This window comes from Zeugodacus cucurbitae, chromosome 3 (genome assembly GCF_028554725.1).
Source record: "Zeugodacus cucurbitae isolate PBARC_wt_2022May chromosome 3, idZeuCucr1.2, whole genome shotgun sequence".
NCBI lineage: Eukaryota > Metazoa > Arthropoda > Insecta > Diptera > Tephritidae > Zeugodacus > Zeugodacus cucurbitae.
In genome coordinates this window covers 74,424,873-74,442,747 of record NC_071668.1, presented here as the reverse complement: position 1 = coordinate 74,442,747, position 17,875 = coordinate 74,424,873, and the positions used below count along the sequence as shown (strand labels likewise).

At 32.9% G+C, this 17,875-nt stretch overlaps 4 protein-coding genes across 7 annotated transcripts; 3 read left to right on the top strand and 1 right to left on the bottom strand.

The window, feature by feature from the left end:
- The first annotated feature begins 130 nt into the window (after window positions 1-130).
- On the top strand, window positions 131-5,432 carry LOC105212027 (ras-related protein Rab-14). The gene is made up of 5 exons (XM_011183772.3): window positions 131-632; window positions 2,199-2,312; window positions 2,382-2,562; window positions 2,714-2,896; window positions 2,965-5,432. The coding sequence occupies exons 2-5, from the start codon at window positions 2,207-2,209 to the stop codon at window positions 3,140-3,142; spliced, it is 648 nt and encodes a 215-aa protein (XP_011182074.1). The 5' UTR covers window positions 131-632; window positions 2,199-2,206; the 3' UTR covers window positions 3,143-5,432.
- On the bottom strand, window positions 2,967-7,486 carry LOC105212026 (polypeptide N-acetylgalactosaminyltransferase 35A). Its single transcript, XM_011183771.3, has one exon. The coding sequence runs from the start codon at window positions 7,256-7,258 to the stop codon at window positions 5,435-5,437; it is 1,824 nt and encodes a 607-aa protein (XP_011182073.2). The 5' UTR covers window positions 7,259-7,486; the 3' UTR covers window positions 2,967-5,434.
- A 165-nt stretch (window positions 7,487-7,651) lies between these two features.
- Window positions 7,652-11,050, top strand: LOC105212025 (DNA mismatch repair protein spellchecker 1). The gene is made up of 8 exons (XM_011183770.3): window positions 7,652-7,807; window positions 7,859-7,908; window positions 7,967-8,506; window positions 8,574-8,848; window positions 8,907-9,991; window positions 10,051-10,283; window positions 10,353-10,444; window positions 10,511-11,050. Exons 1-8 carry the CDS (start codon window positions 7,762-7,764, stop codon window positions 10,965-10,967), a joined length of 2,778 nt encoding a protein of 925 aa, XP_011182072.2. The 5' UTR covers window positions 7,652-7,761; the 3' UTR covers window positions 10,968-11,050.
- Window positions 11,051-11,387: 337 nt separating this feature from the next.
- On the top strand, window positions 11,388-17,602 carry LOC105212024 (calcium uptake protein 1 homolog, mitochondrial). Of its 4 annotated transcripts, none has more exons than XM_029040081.2 (10): window positions 11,388-11,554; window positions 11,617-11,910; window positions 11,989-12,172; window positions 12,891-13,053; window positions 13,188-13,225; window positions 14,006-14,017; window positions 14,545-14,659; window positions 14,914-15,074; window positions 16,696-17,155; window positions 17,231-17,602. In XM_029040081.2, the coding sequence occupies exons 2-10, from the start codon at window positions 11,642-11,644 to the stop codon at window positions 17,383-17,385; spliced, it is 1,557 nt and encodes a 518-aa protein (XP_028895914.2). In that variant the 5' UTR covers window positions 11,388-11,554; window positions 11,617-11,641; the 3' UTR covers window positions 17,386-17,602. The 4 variants fall into 4 exon arrangements, with proteins under 4 accessions (XP_028895914.2, XP_054082347.1, XP_028895917.2 ...); XM_054226372.1 differs by lacking the exon at window positions 12,891-13,053 and adding an exon at window positions 12,473-12,632 and having other exon boundaries at window positions 11,389-11,554; XM_029040084.2 differs by lacking the exon at window positions 14,006-14,017 and having other exon boundaries at window positions 11,389-11,554.
- Window positions 17,603-17,875: the final 273 nt, after the last annotated feature.

The window sequence follows — 17,875 nt, the reverse complement described above, 5'->3', positions numbered from 1 at the left end:
AATATAAATAAAAATCTGAAATTTATTACATTTTATAAATCAAACCGGTTACTTCGTGGTATTCGGTTACTTTCATTACTTATTACTTCGCCATTGGCAACTCTTATTGCAAAAATTGCATACAATACAAAATAATGAGTAAAAACGTAGAAGGCGACAAACGATGATAGAAAATTGAACAAATTATTTGTGTCTGACTTTATCAATATAAAAAATTGCGAAAAATGTACAATAATCTCCAACGTAATTGAAAACGTTTACACAATAACTGGCTTGAGCGTACAAAAAGTTAATGCGTTAAAATTGTAAAAAATTAAACTTAAGACCAAAGAAAATTTCACGAAAAGGGAAACGCAATTAGCAAAAATTTACAAATACAAAAGTACAAATTGAGTTATTCGTCATCAATAATTGCTTTTAAAAGATAAAATTTACGCATTTGTGATTTAAGCTACGTTGATCATTATCAGATTTGGTAGCAAACAATCAAAAACCACAAGGCATCATAAAAAGAAATAAAAATCATTAAAACAACAACACAAGTGGTGATTGCCTATTAGAAATTTTTACATACAGCAGCTACAAGGCAAAGGGTTTCGTTTAATCACAGTCGGTGCTACAAGCAAAAAAGGGTAAGTGGAATGATACATCATTATATGCGCTATTTTGGATGTTCCAGGAAAAAATTACGAGAGTTATCAGTTGCGTGTTTCCAGAATTATTCATCATATAGCATAGTGATTTTTCAAAACGATTGCTCATGAAAAGAGCGTGTGGCAAAGCATTGTGCTATCAGTGGAAGTGTTTAAAAAGAATTGGCCTTTTCACTTTGTTATCTTTTGTGTCATGTATGTGGTAAACAAATTCATATTATTGCTTGGTTTTAAACAAAGACTTCATATGCCAGTATGAGTTTGGTACTACCTCACTTCTTAAGGTCTTTCAAAAAGTTTATTGTACGCACATTTGACCATTTTACATGTTCACCCATCCCTTGTGCGCTATGTAGATATATTTTTTTGCATATTGATTTTACCGATGCTGTGTGGCATACTAAAACTACTTGCAATACAAGTGATTAACATATGTTCCAAAATCGTGTAATATTACTTGAGAGGTAAAAAAAGCATTATTTATAGTAATAAATGCATACTGACATATATTTGTATGTATGTAGATAGGAATAAATCGTGAGCGTAATAGTTAAAAACGTATATTAGGCGGGTATATGAACGTATGTACTTCGTCTGTATATTATTTAGCGAAGCTTATTATTTTTATAAAATAAATTACTATGTAAATATTAGAGACCAGTTAGAGACTGTTCATATATATCTTATTGGTCTTATTAGTGTTGGAAATGAAATATTATTACTATATTTTTGTTTCATAATTGATATTATAATTTATACAAATGCTGGTGTATCATCTTTACAATTCAACAAACAAATATCTACTGCATAACCAAGAATGATAGCTACATGGGAATGTGGTCGTAAGTACATTTGTACGTACATACTGCCACATGACTAATTTTTACATTGTTTATATTTAGTTGGTTTAGCTTAGATTTTGTAGTGTCCCCTGCTTCGTTGTCTTTTACGCCTACAATTATATTTTTTTGACTAATTGAAACTACTTTTGTATAAATGTACATACATATGTACACACTCACTATGTATGCGCTTTTTCCCATGTGTAATTTATGCTGTTGTATGCTCGTAGCTTAATTAAATTCAACATTTTCCCTTTGCACCGCATAAATGAAGCGATAACAAACCGCCAGTGGCTTAGTAACCGGCATTACTTCAATACGGCTAACAAATGCACGTAAACGCGTCAAAACTTCTTTATATGCATGGCTTGAGTGCGCAGTATTGTTGCTGTTTCTCTTACCCACACAACTGATTTGTTTGGCAATCAAACAAACGCAACCTGGAAGTAATGGTGTCAAAGAAGTTTAAACTTTAAGTTTAACTTTAGCGGAAGTACAACACACAAAACGCTGACGAAGTCAAAAATTTACTTTTAAAATCATTTAACTAATAATTTTTTCCAAAATACAATATTATATGGTCGTTGTTACAGAAATTATCAAATGATATTGATTTTTTTCTAGAAACTTGTATGTTTGTAAACATGTTTTAATATAAATTCACTTTTTTTTTAATTTTCGGTATTTTTTGTTCTTTTCGCAGACCCAAAGATGTCATCGGCACCTTACAACTACAACTATATCTTTAAGTACATAATCATCGGTGATATGGGTGTAGGCAAATCATGCCTGCTGCATCAGTTCACAGAGAAAAAATGTGAGTATTTGTAAGGCTACAGTGAAATATATATTTGTGTGACAATATCCCTGTTTTAATAACTTGCAGTCATGGCGAATTGTCCACACACAATTGGCGTGGAGTTCGGCACACGTATCATTGAGGTAGATGATAAGAAAATCAAATTGCAAATTTGGGACACTGCAGGACAGGAGCGTTTTCGTGCAGTAACACGTTCATATTATCGTGGTGCTGCTGGTGCACTTATGGTTTATGACATAACAAGAAGGTGAGACGCAACATTTTCTGTATTTTATTTAGGTAAAATATTTGATTTTTTCCATTTCATATTTATTTATTAAATCATATATATTTAATAAATAATATTTTTATATATAAAGTTAAACTCAAATTTATTGTTTACATATTTTTCACAACAGATCCACTTACAATCACCTCAGCAGTTGGCTGACAGACACACGTAATCTCACTAATCCCAATACTGTGATCTTCTTAATTGGCAACAAATCAGACCTGGACAGCACACGCGAGGTCACATATGAAGAGGCCAAAGAGTTTGCTGACGAGAATGGTCTCATGTTTTTGGAAGCAAGCGCCATGAGGTATATTTATAATCAATTTTCAATTCTTCAACAGCAAACTAATTGCTTTCATTTGTTAACTTTTGTAGTGGTCAAAATGTGGAAGAAGCATTTCTCGAAACTGCACGTAAAATATATCAAAACATACAAGAGGGTCGTCTCGATTTGAACGCTTCCGAATCGGGCGTACAACATCGACCCTCACAACCGGGACGAACTTCGCTAACAAACGAAGCACCTAATACAAAAGATCAATGTTCATGTTAAATTTCGCATTTTTTTCATACACGTTACTCTCCTCTTTTTATGTATTATTATATTTTTCCCCTCCCTCTTCTAATGTTAAGTTTAATTATAACGAAGCAAAATGATGTGTAAAAACAAAAAAAAAAATGCTATTATCTAAGTAAAAAAAATATTATATATATATATACATAAATGATAATTATTACAAAATTATATATATATACATATACATACGTTTATAAATTAGTAAACGTAATATCGAACAATTTGTAGCGAATTATAAACAGTTGGCAATGCTGAGAATGCAATGTGAAAAAAAAAATTGTTTAAAAAAAATATTAAAGCGTGTATGCGCATTATAGTAAACTTCTTGTATTTCAATACACATACATACATACACCTGTGGTGCGTGTGTGTAGCAAAATAATTGAGAAATTCCCCAACTACAACTGTTTTAGCCAATCTACAGTTTTATTGAGTACTTTTATTGTGTGTAGGAACGTTTGGAACAAAATTGTCGCTATATTTTAAAAATCATTAGTATAGTCTGTACATGCAAATGAAACAATATCTTATTGTGCGTAGGGTAGTTCAAATAAAACAAGCGATCTAGCTATACTAGTAAAATGTGTTGAATAAATCGATAAATTCTGCACATAAGCAGAAAAAAGCTCACATTCGCTTATTTTACAATATTTTTGAGTCGAACATTGCGCAATGCAAGGAAATAATATTTAAATTTGTTCATAAAAAGTATAAAATTTGTCTTGTTTAGCCTTTTGAAACAATTAAAATTACTTAAATTATTTATAAACACTTTATGTATATCATCCATCAACTGCGAGTATGTTTTAGTAATTTAAAAAATATAATAAACGAATTGGTCCAAGTAAAGGCATCAAAAAGTTTTTTCTCGAAATACAATTATAAATATACAATTTTTTAATAAATGTATAAGAATATATATAGTTTAGAATAGTTCACTACACATGTTATTATCAGCGCAAAATTATAAAATAGAATTATCCAAAATTTCACCCCACCTTAAAATAAACAAAGTTCCGCCCAGAGAGTTTTCTAACTCTCCGTGTCGTATAATTTTGATTACACATTTAAAGCAACGTTTTTTTTTTTCAAGTTTTAGCAAATAATTAGAGATGAAAAAATTAAATCAATTCAATTATGTTTAAACAATAAGTAAAGACCAAAAAAATATACTATGTAAATGGGCAAAGCTGTAATGTTTCACATATTTGATAGTGCTTGTTAAGATTTTCGGAAAAATGTCTACTTTATAAATTTTACTATCCATTAATACAGTGTTCTATTGCGAGTTATTTAAATTTGCATGATTATTTCAGCTGGAGAATATTTTTTATTTTTTTTTTGTAGAACCTAACCTAACCTTAATCAAAGACCCCATCAAACAATATTTAAAAAATTGCCTCTTCCTTTGTCATTTCAAGCTTTTCATTTGCATGTATCATAGTAAAAACTGAAAAATAATAAAAACAAACGTGTAGGTTTTATGAAGAAATCCCATTTTTAGACTATATAAACAAAATGTAAGAAGACACGTAATAAAATGGTATTCTTAAATCACATAAAAATAACAACTTTAATTTTTACTGGGTTTAACTGTATTTAAACTTACGTAATGTGTTTACATATTTCATGAAATATGACTTTCATTGTCTTTTTACATTTTCATTATACTTATGAAGGTATAAAAATACAAATTACTAAAATATAAAATGGACAATATAATGAAGCGAATTACATTCGATGCTTCAAAGGACTTTTAACAGTGTGACTGCGTACCCAAATGTTTACTAAATTAGAAGCGGATATATAAAATATAAATTGTCTTTAAAACCATTAGCAAATGAAGAAAAGTTAGCAGACTACAGCAAATACATATTCATATAGTATTTTGCGTTTCATAACCAATAAATATAAAAAATTTGAAAAATAGCGCACAAGGTGCGTAAAATTATTGTTCGAGAGCTTGGAATTAATAAAAAATTTAATACAACTTTAAACCCAAAAATATTATCTTTAAACTTGTTCAGTTTGCAAAGAGTTGTTCGTATAAAATAACCTTTAGTTATGAAACACATTGTTTTATACAAATTTTATCTTATAATTATGTTTGTTTAATAACTATATTTCTGCCGTAATATCAGTCTATAATTCCAGTTTGCACTACTTATGGCGCCTGACATGTGTGCTTGTTCGTGTGTGTGCGCATTTCCAAGTTTTCGCACAACACGCTTAGTGTCGCAATTCATTTGTTTTCCGTTTATGCTTATCTCATAATGCTTCCTCTACTTTCACGATATCCCATGCACTAGCCTCATCCTTAGAGCATAGATCTAATACAATGCGTGCTCCGATGTGTGCACCTTTGGCGCGCATACAGGTGCCTGCTGCCATATTGTAAATGGGGCTGTGTTCGGTGCGCGTGTGCCGCCACTGCTGATCACCGAGCATTTCATGACATTTATTTATGTGCACTTGCGCATCGCCGTACGATTCGAGGCATAACAGTTTGTCCAGAACTATTTCCGCTTTGTCCGTTTCAAACCAAATTTGATTGCGTGTACGCATGCATGCTTGTAAAATGAGTGGACTGCCTTTCTTTAGGAAACCTTTCACTTTGGGCGCCACCACGGAGGCGCATAGGTTGGTGCCGCTCAAACGCATCATGTAGGTGGCGATGTAATTACGTTTTCTCGAGTGCCATGGTTGATAAACACCAGCAGCTGCCGATTTTTTAGTTTCCTGTCCTGGTAGTGCCAATTCGGGGTAAACATTTTTCAAATACCAAGAGAATTCGTGACATTGCAAACGATTTCGCAACTCCAAACGTGCTGAAATGTCACCATAATCCATGTCGCGCGCAGAATTTGTTTCTTTTAGGAAATATTGCATAAAGTCATCCATCCACACGTGGGCTGCACGCAGTGAATTTCGTTTCATGGTATCCTTGCCATCGGGTGCCGAATAAGGACGTCGTTTGCGGAAGATATGTCCGATGCGTGAGCAGGGATATATTTTTATGGCGCCATGACATTGCCACACACGGAAAGAGATTTCGATATTTTCACCTCCCCAGATATCCATGCCCTCATCATACTCGCCAATGTGTTTGAAATATTGCCGATTAATAGCAAATAAACCACCGGCCATAGTAGGTGTCTTAAATGGTCCTTTAAAATCTTCATCCTTCTTTAAAGTACCTTTCGGCAGAGTTATCCACTTATAATGTAGTCCCCAATTGAAACCACCGCGTACTAAAGGACTGGAGGTGTATTCAAAAGTATCAGGACTAATAAGATCCATTACCGGTACAGCGATTGTTGAATTTTCCTGTTTCACTGCACGCACAAGTGGTTCTGCCCACTGTTGATTAACTTCAATGTGTGAGTCTAGGAAAACAAGCACATCACCCTCTGCAGCGTGAGCACCAACGACGCGCGATCTTATAAGTCCCTCACGTTTCTCATTACGGATATACTGCAGTTGGTCATAATGTAGTTGGGCATGTAAATCGCTTAGCAAGTGAAATTCCAATTCAGGCAGATCGCTAAAATCATCTACAAGTATAATTTCTTTTAGTATATGTGGTGGAGTGCGTTTTATTACGGAGTTAATGGAACGTATTAACGTCATTTTATGTTCATTGTAAAAACACATAATAACTGAAATTGTTGGCAAATCTTCATTACGATCGGTGGGTTCACGTGAGCAGACCTTATGCCGTGTATCAGGTACCTCACGGTAAGGTCCAATATTGTTCGAAATAAGCGCGTTGAAGGCATGATTTTTAAAGCCGATGTCACGTATGTATTTATCTTTCTTATCACGTAGCACTCCTAACATTTTTAAAGGATCTGTGTCTTCCTGCGTTACGCCCTCTTTCAATGCTCCTTTACAACATTCTTGCACGCGAGTTTTGTATAAAAATTGAGGATTTGGTGTATGTGTTTCATTCGAACTGGGCATCTTCCAACCTCCTTCAATAATTGAATTGTGCTGGTAATACATGTAGTAAGTAAATGCTAAAGATGCAGCCACTGTGAAGAATATTGTGCTTGAGCTGTAGCGTCGGAGGTAACATCTTCGAAACAACATCTTGAATCCGTTGTGATACGATGGCAAACGTGGAATATGTTTTGTTTAAGCTTCAGTTGTTACAAGGTCAGCACTTACTCAATATGAGCAATACAAGAAGTATTTAATTTATGCAAAAATGAGAAACTTCAACATTTTTTTGTCGAAAGACCACTCTTTTTTTGTTTATTAATTAAATGCAATTAAACAATTCCCAATAGCACTCAAAGTGATCATTGCAGATGGTTGATGTTTTGAGAAAATAAAAAGATATTTTGAAGAATTAGAATTAAAAATAATTTATTTTGGTAATTAAAAAAATTAATTTGTAATTAAATAATTGAATTTTGTTTTATTTTTCTTCAAATAATTTTGATATAATAAAAAGAAAAGTTTCTTAAAATCTCTATAGAAGTGTCATTGGGAACTTTATTTTGTCTCTCATTAAAAAAGAAGCATTTGCACAAAGCGCGCGCATATTATAAAGTAAATTAATTTTTAAACAACATAAAACTATTGTAAAGATGGAAGTTATAAATGCTAATAGACAAGAACCACAGCTAAATCTTGGTATGTAAATTAGTGAAGAAAAGATATGCTAATACAATAGTTATTTTATAGATATTAATGGCCAACGTAACTTCATCAAGTACTATGCAAAATTGGAGGAAGTAAGTTTTTAAAAGTATATACATAGACATTATATTAATTTCTTATCAACTTCCACAGAAACCAGCAACCACTGTACGCTTCTTCGATCGTATTGATTTTTATTCTGTGCACGGCGCAGACGATTGCGAACTCATTGCAAAGCTTGTCTACAAGTCCACAGCTTTTGTGCATCACCTGTTACCTGATGAACCCGATAAACTCAGCTATGTTACGCTATCGAAGGGCAACTTTAACATGGCTGTGCGAGAGTTATTGCTGGTGCGCAATTTTCGTGTGGAAGTTTATGTACGGCCACCCGGTGCAGCTGCTGCCAACAATAATTGGAGCATTGAGTACCGTGGTTCGCCTGGCAATTTAATTCAATTCGAAGAAATTTTGTTCGGCAACAAAGAGATACTTGTGAGCAATAATTTGTTGTCGCTACAAGTGCGCTTAGTTGAGGGTAATCAACGGCGCTTGGGAGTTGCTTTTGTGGAACAAAATGATTGTCAGTTTCATGTATTGGAGTTTGTTGACAATGATTTCTTCACCGAACTGGAAGCAATGGTCGTGCTGTTGGGACCAAAAGAATGTTTGTTGCCCACCGGTGATGGTGAGGTATGTATTTATTAAATTTTAGCTCAATTAGCAGCATATTGCTATTTATATTTTTTGCGAATTATAGTATGTAGCAGTGAAACAACTGTTGGAGCGCAATAATGTGGGTGTTACTGTGCCAAAACGTTCAGCGGCTACACCAGCTGAAAAGAACGACTTGTTGCAAGACCTGAATCGCTTGATACGTTTTGCGAAAGGTCAGCAAGAAGATGCATTAACATTGCCAGAAATGCAACTCACCATGGCTATGGAGGCGTTACGTGTGGCTATTAAATATTTAAACCTCGTTAACGACGCAAGCAATTTAGGTCACTACCAAATGAAGCAGCTAAATCTTAAACGGTTTGTAAATGAATCAAATAATATGCATTTTTATACTGTATTTACTCGTGTCTTCCAGGTTTGTACACTTGGATTCGGCAGCTGTGGCAGCTCTTAACATTTTACCAAAACCCGGTACGCATCCCAACTCTCCAGGCTATCACTGGCAGAGCATATTGGGTGTGCTGGATCATTGTCGTACTCCACAAGGACATCGCCTGCTTGCTCAATGGATAAAACAACCTCTACGTAGTATTGAAATTCTTAATGATCGTCACGACATCGTACAGTGTCTGCTGGAATCACCGGGCACCCTAAGTACGCTACATGATGATTACTTAAAACGTATACCTGATGTGCTGATGCTAACCAAACGTCTGCTACGTCAAAAAGCTACCATGCAGGACCTCTTTCGAGTTTATCAAGTCATTTTGCGCACGCCACGCATAGTAAATACGCTACTAAGCCTCGAAAATGCCACTGTGAAAAATGTGCTTTGTGTGGCCATGAAATCTCTCTTAGAAGATCTGTCTGGTTTAAAGCAATTGGTAGAGCAAGTGGTCGATTTTGAAGCTATCGAAGCCGGAGATTACCTTGTGAAAGCTTCTTTCGATGAGCAACTGCAGGACATGAAAAATGATATGTCACGCATCTTAGCTAAAATGGAGCGCCTGCAGCAAAAAGCGGCAGATGATTTGAACATGGAGAAACCACAAGTGCGTTTGGATAATGTTGCGAAAATTGGCTACCATTTACGTGTCACATTGAAAGATGACTCTGAATTACGTAAAAATAAAAATTATAAAATTTTGGATGTAGTAAAGGGTGGTGTGCGGTTCACCAATGAAAAATTGTCCGAGTACAGTGAAGAGTACGGAAACTTGTGTGAGAAGTATGAAGAGCAGCAGAAATCAGTTGTAGAAGAGATCATAAAAGTGGCTATTGGTTACGCTGCGCCGCTCAGCTCACTGAATAACGAATTGGCACAACTGGACTGTTTGGTCAGCTTTGCAATGGCTGCATTGCGGGCGCCAACACCCTATGTACGCCCAAAAATGCTGAAAGAGGGCGCCGGTGTGCTGGAGTTGAAAGATTTGCGACATCCTTGTTTGGAATTGCAGGAGCATGTAACATTCATAGCCAATCAGGTGACATTCGAAAAAGGTGAGCAAAGATGAATATACAGTGTTTATGTTTTATTAAAAAAAAAATTGTGCTTTTAGATGTCTGCAATATGTTCATCATTACGGGTCCGAATATGGGCGGCAAAAGTACTTATATACGTTCTGTGGGCACAGCTGTCTTAATGGCACATGTTGGTGCTTTTGTGCCATGCAGCGAGGCGACAATAACTATGGTGGACTCAATATTGGGACGTGTAGGTGCCAGTGATAATATCGTCAAAGGTTTGAGCACATTCATGGTTGAGATGATTGAGACTTCGGGTATTGTGCGTGTAAGTAAAATTTTGCTTATAAATTATTTGTGACAGTTGATTCATACATAATTCATATTAATTTCACAGACTGCTACCGAGAATTCCTTGGTGATTATAGATGAACTAGGTCGTGGCACGTCTACATATGAGGGCTGCGGTATCGCCTGGTCCATAGCTGAGTATGTGTGAAGTTAAACTATTTTTTATTGGTTTTAATTAATTTGCATTTCTTTGTATATTTATAGACATTTAGCAAAACAGACTAAATGCTTCACACTCTTCGCAACACATTTCCATGAGATTACACATTTAGCTGATTCTGTAAAAACCGTAAAAAATTGCCATATGGCTGCCGTTGCAGATGCTGAAAATTTCACATTGCTGTATCAAGTACGTCCTGGCGTTATGGAGAAAAGTTTTGGTATACAGGTAGCGCGTTTGGCCAATTTTCCCGAAGCTGTTGTGCATACAGCTCAACGTATTTATAGCGAGTTCGAAGATGAATATACCGAAAAGCAAGTTGCAAGTGATAAGGAACTGTTGGATAAAATTGATGCAGCTGTAGAGCGGCTGACAACAACGGGCAATGATGTTGACATCGATGAGGCGGAATTAAGTGCATTGGTTGAAAATTTCGCGCGGGATATTAAACAATTAGACAGCGAGTATTTCCGCGCTGTGCTATCGGTTGAAGGAAACTAATATATAACACATTTTTGAATTACATTAACTCAGTATTCTTATTTTTTTATGTTGTAATAAAAATGTTGCTTATTCTATGTTAACATGTTGTGTTTATTATTAATACAGTTGAACTTCTATAACTAGAAGTTCTCCGTAACTAGAACTTTTGAATTGATAGTAGAGTGAAATTTCATACAAATTGACTTTCTTAACTCGAAAGTCTCTCTAACACGAAATTCATTTGTGGATTATGTTGACTCTAGTTAGGTCAGTTCAACTGTAGTTGTAGATCCAAATAATACAATCATTTTATTATATTGTTCCTTCGGAAGTTCTATTTATTTATTAATACGTTTTTAATGTAGTTTTAAAATAATACAGGATATAATAACTCGGTTACTTCTGAACCGGTTAGCTGTTATGATTTACAACGAACAGCTGAATTGAACTATTGTGAATCGTTACTAAAAGACGAAGCAGATTTCATACGATTTTTGGTTTGTCTAAACCAAAATATATTATTTATCACCAAATAAGTGGAAAATATGTAAATTTTACATTCAAATATTAGTTAAAAATTGTGAAAATAGTTTGAATAGTGAAGTGTGAGTATAGTGAATTCAAAATTTTATCAAAATAACATAAATAACAATTTGCAACTTATTAGAAACTCACAACAACAAAAAAGGAAAATGTCCTTGCTACGCCAGTGTGGCGCCACTTTACGGCGTCAAAATACAGTGCAACAGCATTTATTAAAATCGCTAACAATTGGTGGTGGTCAGCGAATTCCCAATCAGTTGTTGTTGCAGCCAACTAATACAATTGTATCAAATAACACGGGTGCAGTGCGGTGCTATAAAAAATTTGGACACAAAGAAGATCCCACACCAAGGATAACGAGATATTTTCATGCTTTCGTCGGTACTCTATTTATATTAACGCTGTTGGACTGGAAGAAGTATGTGAATGGATGCATATATAATAATTGTAATTAGTAAAATTTTTTTTATTTACATATTATACATTTTATTTTTAGATTGAAGCGTGCCATTTTGCCCAAAGTTGATGCTGATGCTCCAAAACCAAAAGATATGCCCGACAAAAATAAGGTAAAGAATAACGATGATACCGATGCAGAAGAATCCGATGACGGTAGCAAACCTGATATTTGCAAAGCAAAACGCGATCCCAAGGAGAAAATGGGCTTTCGTGAACGCAAGGTATGTACATATGTTGTGGGGAGTTGTTTTCTTGAAATCTTAAGTGAATATTTTTTGGCACAGCGTTATTTTTATCGAACGTGTCTATTATTTTCAATTTCTGTATATATTTAGAAGCTTTTTCACTGCTATAATTTATATTAATTTTCTTTTAATTTCATGTTACCTGTGTTTACATTATGTACCTTTTTGTTAACCAAATATGCACAATCCATGTATATGATTGCATAAATTTTGTTCATATGCACTGTGTTAAAATAAAAAAATTTCGAACGCGAAAAACGCCTGAACTGTTTGAAGATTATTGAATATGAGAATCGTATACGCGCCTATTCTACACCGGACAAAATCTTTCGTTACTTCGCAACAGTACGCCTCACCACACCCACAACTACCGAAGTCTGCATGACTCCAGATGATTTTCTACGCTCCATTTATCCCGGCATGATGCAGCCAGAGGGTATGTTTCGTACGACTATATGTGTAGGGTAAACATAAAACAGTAACTTTGAATAATCAGATTAATGTACGTTTAAGTGTACATATAATTTGTATAATTTTTTTTTTAATTCCGTTATTTTGCACATTTGCTGCTTCATTTCACTGTGTTATTTGCGAAAATTTTTGTTTTCCTCCAAATATCCAAAATTATGTGTGTTTGACATATTATAATGTAATTACGCGCACATATAATATTCTGAATTTCATGTCTGGCCAGATTATTGAATATGAAAATCGTATAAGGCAATTTTCTACACCTGATAAGGTATTCCGTTATTTTGCCACTATACAAGTACCAACAACCGATGATCGTTATGAGATTTTTATGACACCACAAGATTTTCTAACTAGTATGACGCCAGGCATGAAGCAGCCAGAGGGTATGTCGATTTAATACAGAAAAATAAATAATAATGTATGAAGAAGATATATTTTGAAGCGTTAATATTTCTTTATATTAAAATATTTTTATATTAAAATCAGTGTTTATAATTGCACCTTTTCTTGTTTATAGGTTTGGGGCTTGATCAATATCGCCGCTACGATCCGAAGGTATGTATTTTTGTATTAGAAGATAGTTGAAGGGATGGAGATGTAACAATTATAAATTAAATAAAATTGTAAAAAAAAACATAATATAAAACAAAAAAAAATTAAAAAAATAATTAAAAAAAAAATAATTAAAAATAAATAATTAAAAAAAAAAATTATTAAAAAAAAATTATTAAAAAAAAATAATAAAAAAAAATAAAAAAAAAACAAATAAAAAATTAAAATAGTGTGCAAAAAATAATAAAAAAAAATTATTAAAAAAAAAATATAATTAAAAAAATATAATTAAAAAAAAATTAAAAAACAAATAAAAAATTAAAATAGTGTGCAAATATGAAACTAGATAATAAAGAATAATATTTAAACAGTTAAATACAAACAAATACTACAAAGTACAATATTGAAAAATAATAATAAATTACAATGCAAATAAAGATAGCAGGCAGTAAATAAAAACAATAATGAACATTTAAAAAATTATAAAAATCAAGTCAAAGAATTGTAATATTTACCGGATCAAAAATCACAGAAAAATTTAAATAAACATTTATTAAATAATATTGTTAAAAAAATAATGAAAATAATACTAACAAACAAAAATAAATAACACACAATGTTAGTGTACTGGTTATATTACCTTCGAATTATCACGTAAACTAATGCTAAGTCACTTACAGCATCATTTCACCAAACACTAGCCTATGTTTCCTCCCTGTTTCTAATATCACGAAACCTCCTCTTTTCTCCTCACAACCTATAAAACATGCTCTCTACTTACAGGTTGCAGGCGAGGTATTTTTTGACAAAAAAAAAACACATAAATAAAGTAACAATAGTAACAAATAAACAATTGGCAGTAATTGTATGAATAAACGAATGCTATGTGTACCCCCACTAGTATATGTTTATAAAGCTCCTATGTATACCGTTATATTAAAAATTTAACAAAAGTAACCTATTTTGCATGTAGCACAACTATTAACGCGCGGTCAAGGCAACACGTATAATTAGCTTGGCTTGAATAGTTTGACTGACCCGAAAAAAGAATTGCCTTTAACAAGAAATGTTATAGATTTATAGAGATAAATGTTCTTGCACTAATTGAATTGCTTTCGACACTAACTTTACAAAAGTATTTGTATGCCCAATATGCCCTTTATTATTGTTTTACCCTTTTGTTGTTTATTTTACAAAAAAAAAAATAATAAAAAAATCAATGCAGTGCCGTTAACCATTTGACATGTTTGAATTTCGTGTTTTTTGAATTGTGCCCAGTTGCACTTACAAGAAATAAACTAATTCATTTTCATTTCATTTAGGATGTTGCTGAGTGCTTGAAATTGCATTTGGCAAAAGATAGTATTTTCTACAAGTTGGGCTCGTATGGTTTAATTACCTTTTCGGACTACATATTCTTGTTGACAGTGCTCTCAAGTAGGTGTATTATTATTTTTTGATAATTGTTTTTTAATTATTTACATTTTTTTTAAATATTTTTCTTATATTTGTTTTTAATATTTTTTTTATATTTTTTATATTTTTTTATATTTTTTATATTTTTTTATATTTATTTATATTTTTTATATTTTTGTATATATTTTTTTTTTAATTTTTTTCATATATTTTTTATATTTTTTTATATTTTTTTTCTTTATATCTTTTTTAATTTTTTTCCATTTTAATTTTAGCCTCCCGTCGTCACTTCGAAATCGCCTTCCAAATGTTCGATTTGAACGGTGATGGCGATGTGGACAGTGAGGAGTTTGAAATGGTCGCTGATTTGGTGCGTCAGCAATCTACAATTGGCATCAGGCATCGTGATCATGCAGCTACAGGCAATACATTTAAGGTAAGTGTGTATTAAATATTAAAAAAAATATATTTTTTGCTGGTAAAATACATACACATGTGTAGTTTAGTGTACGAAATGCTCGTTTCCACAAGTACATGTTTTTTTATTATTTTTATTATTATTTTATTTCGATATCTGTATGTATATAAAATGTTGTATATATATGTATATATGTAATTACCATACCTTTAACTCTTTAATCTTTTAAATGCTCTACTAAATGTAAATTGTATTTTCTATATCTTTGCTCTTTTGCATATCTTTTGTAAATAACAACTAATGCAAAACTGTCACACCACAACCACCACCACCATAACTAATAAATGCCTAATCACAAAAAATCAATAATTAATATTTTACCTACTAAAACACAGCCCATGAAGGTATATGTACACTCTGGGTAACTGTATAACTTTTTGTGCTTAACTAATTCGAAATTCACCACTTTTCACCATCACCTTATTTTTTTAATATTAATTTTTCTTTTCTTCCGTGAGCATCAGCCATCACTTAATTGCAAATCTGTAATCTAAAAAATTATATATTCCGATTAACATTCTATTATTTTGCTTAACTAATTCGAAATTCACCACATTTCACCACTACCTTTCATTTCCACTAATGTTTATTTGTTGCTTTCTGCCAAAATCAGCTGCAAACATCACTCACCCACTCACATCGTTGTTTTTATGTTAATTCCGGTAAATTCACCACTTTTCACCATCACCTTTATTTTTGAAATATTTTCTAATATTTATTTTCCGCTTTCTGTGAGCATCAGCCATCTCCTAATTGCAAATCTTTTATTTAAAAGATTACATATTCCGACTGTTATTATTTTGCTTAACTAATTTGAAATTCACCACTTTTCACCATCACCTTTATTTCCACTAATGTTTATTTGTCGCTTTGTGCCAAAATCAGCTCCAAATTTCACTCACCCACTCACATTTTCGTTTTTATGTTAATAATGGTAAATTCACCACTTCTCACCACCACTTTTATTTTTTTATTTTTAATAATATTTATTTTACGCTTTCTGTGCAAATTAGTCATCTAATTGCAAATCTTTTATTTAAAAAATTATATAATCCGACTAAGAGTATATTATTTTGACTAACTAATTGGAAATTCACCACTTTTCACCATCACCTTTCATTTCCACTAATGTTTACTCACCAGCTCACATTTTCGTTTTTATGTTAATAATGTTAAATTCACCACTTCTCACCACCACTTTTATTTTTTTATTTTTAATAATATTTATTTTACGCTTTCTGCGCAAATTAGCCATCTCCTAATTGCAAATCTTTTATTTAAAAAATTACATAATCCGACTAACAGTATATTATTTTGCTTAACTAATTCGAAATTCACCACATTTCACCACCACCTTTCATTTCCACTAATGTTTATTTGTTGCTTTGTGCAAAAATCAGTCGTAAATCTTACTCACCAGCTCACATTTTCGTTTTTATGTTAATAACGGTACTTTTGGGTTCTCATTTGCACGCATAAAATGGTCGCTCATTGGTTCATTAAATTGGCTCAGCTGATCTATTATAAATAAAACATAATGTACTTGAATCTAGAGTTTTTGAAATCTCACCTTTCACAGGGTGTTAACTCCGCGCTCACTCATTACTTCTTCGGCCCGAAATTGGACCAGAAATTGACCATACAAAAATTCATACAATTTCAAGCGCAATTACAACGTGAAATCCTTACACTCGAATTCGAGCGTAAACGTCCGAATAGTGAGGGTCTGATTACTGAGGTGGATTTCGCTGAGCTACTGGTGGCCTATGCTGGGTATTCGCATAAGAAGAAGGCGCGCAAGTTGAAGCGTGTCAAGCGCAAGTTTAAGGACAACCAATTGGGTATCTCGCGCAAAGATTATCTCGATTTCTTTCACTTTTTAAATAATATTAACGATGTGGACACCGCGTTGACGTTTTATCACATTGCGGGTGCATCGATTGATCAGGCAACATTGAAACATGTGGCCAAAACAGTGGCTATGGTGGATCTAAGAGATCATGTAATCGATGTGATCTTCACGATTTTCGACGAAGACAGTGAGTACAAATGATTTTTTTGTGTTTATATAATATTTTTCAAATCATTTAATATTTTTTTATGATGTTTCGCAGACGATAACCAGCTGAGTAATCGCGAGTTTGTCGCCGTAATGAAGAATCGCTTGCAACGTGGCTTGGAGAAGTCCAAGGACACCGGATTCATTAAAATGATGCGTTCGATGTTGAAATGTGCCAAGGAAACAAAGCCGGTGCTTTTGGATCTTTAAACTAGCAAAATATTTGAGATTTAGTGAATTACTACACGACTGCGTTTTCTAAAAACTCACCCTTTTTAGATAATTATTAATATTTGCCATTTATGTGCACTTCCTATTTACTAAACAAGTTTCTATAAAGCGTTACATTTAACCTAACCTAGAATTATATTTTTTTAATTTAGTTTGTTTGTTCTATAATAAATATGCTTTGCAATCGCAAATGCAATCTTCGATTGCTTTTTTTAATCTCGTTTTGAATTAGGAAAGTTGTTCTCTAGCCGATTTGATAACTGACAGAATATTACCGTTGCTTTATCGCTTTGTTGTTGTTGCAACGTAAAATATTCTTTAAATAAAAAAGGATTAAGCTACTGATATATAAACTCGATTCCGGATTCCTAACTAATCGCGTTCGAATTGTATGAATCCAATTGTTTTCGTAACGGTCTGGATTTTGATCTCTATTTTATTTGAGTGAAGAACCCCGCGGAACTTGTCG

What these genes read in the sequence shown, in the direction of transcription:
- LOC105212026 (XM_011183771.3), bottom strand. Translation starts at nt 7,258, where the DNA reads ATGTTGTTTCGAAGATGTTACCTCCGACGCTACAGCTCAAGCACAATA.
- LOC105212025 (XM_011183770.3), top strand. Translation starts at nt 7,762, where the DNA reads ATGGAAGTTATAAATGCTAATAGACAAGAACCACAGCTAAATCTTG. An exon ending in AGAACCACAGCTAAATCTTG is followed by an intron (nt 7,808 to 7,858) that starts GTATGTAAATTA and finishes GTTATTTTATAG; the next exon opens with ATATTAATGGCCAACGTAAC. An exon ending in AAGCAGCTAAATCTTAAACG is followed by an intron (nt 8,849 to 8,906) that starts GTTTGTAAATGA and finishes CGTGTCTTCCAG; the next exon opens with GTTTGTACACTTGGATTCGG.
- LOC105212027 (XM_011183772.3), top strand. Translation starts at nt 2,207, where the DNA reads ATGTCATCGGCACCTTACAACTACAACTATATCTTTAAGTACATAATC. An exon ending in TCAGTTCACAGAGAAAAAAT is followed by an intron (nt 2,313 to 2,381) that starts GTGAGTATTTGT and finishes AATAACTTGCAG; the next exon opens with TCATGGCGAATTGTCCACAC. An exon ending in TTGGAAGCAAGCGCCATGAG is followed by an intron (nt 2,897 to 2,964) that starts GTATATTTATAA and finishes TAACTTTTGTAG; the next exon opens with TGGTCAAAATGTGGAAGAAG.
- LOC105212024 (XM_029040081.2), top strand. Translation starts at nt 11,642, where the DNA reads ATGTCCTTGCTACGCCAGTGTGGCGCCACTTTACGGCGTCAAAATACA. An exon ending in AGGCATGAAGCAGCCAGAGG is followed by an intron (nt 13,054 to 13,187) that starts GTATGTCGATTT and finishes TCTTGTTTATAG; the next exon opens with GTTTGGGGCTTGATCAATAT. An exon ending in CTACAGGCAATACATTTAAG is followed by an intron (nt 15,075 to 16,695) that starts GTAAGTGTGTAT and finishes CACCTTTCACAG; the next exon opens with GGTGTTAACTCCGCGCTCAC.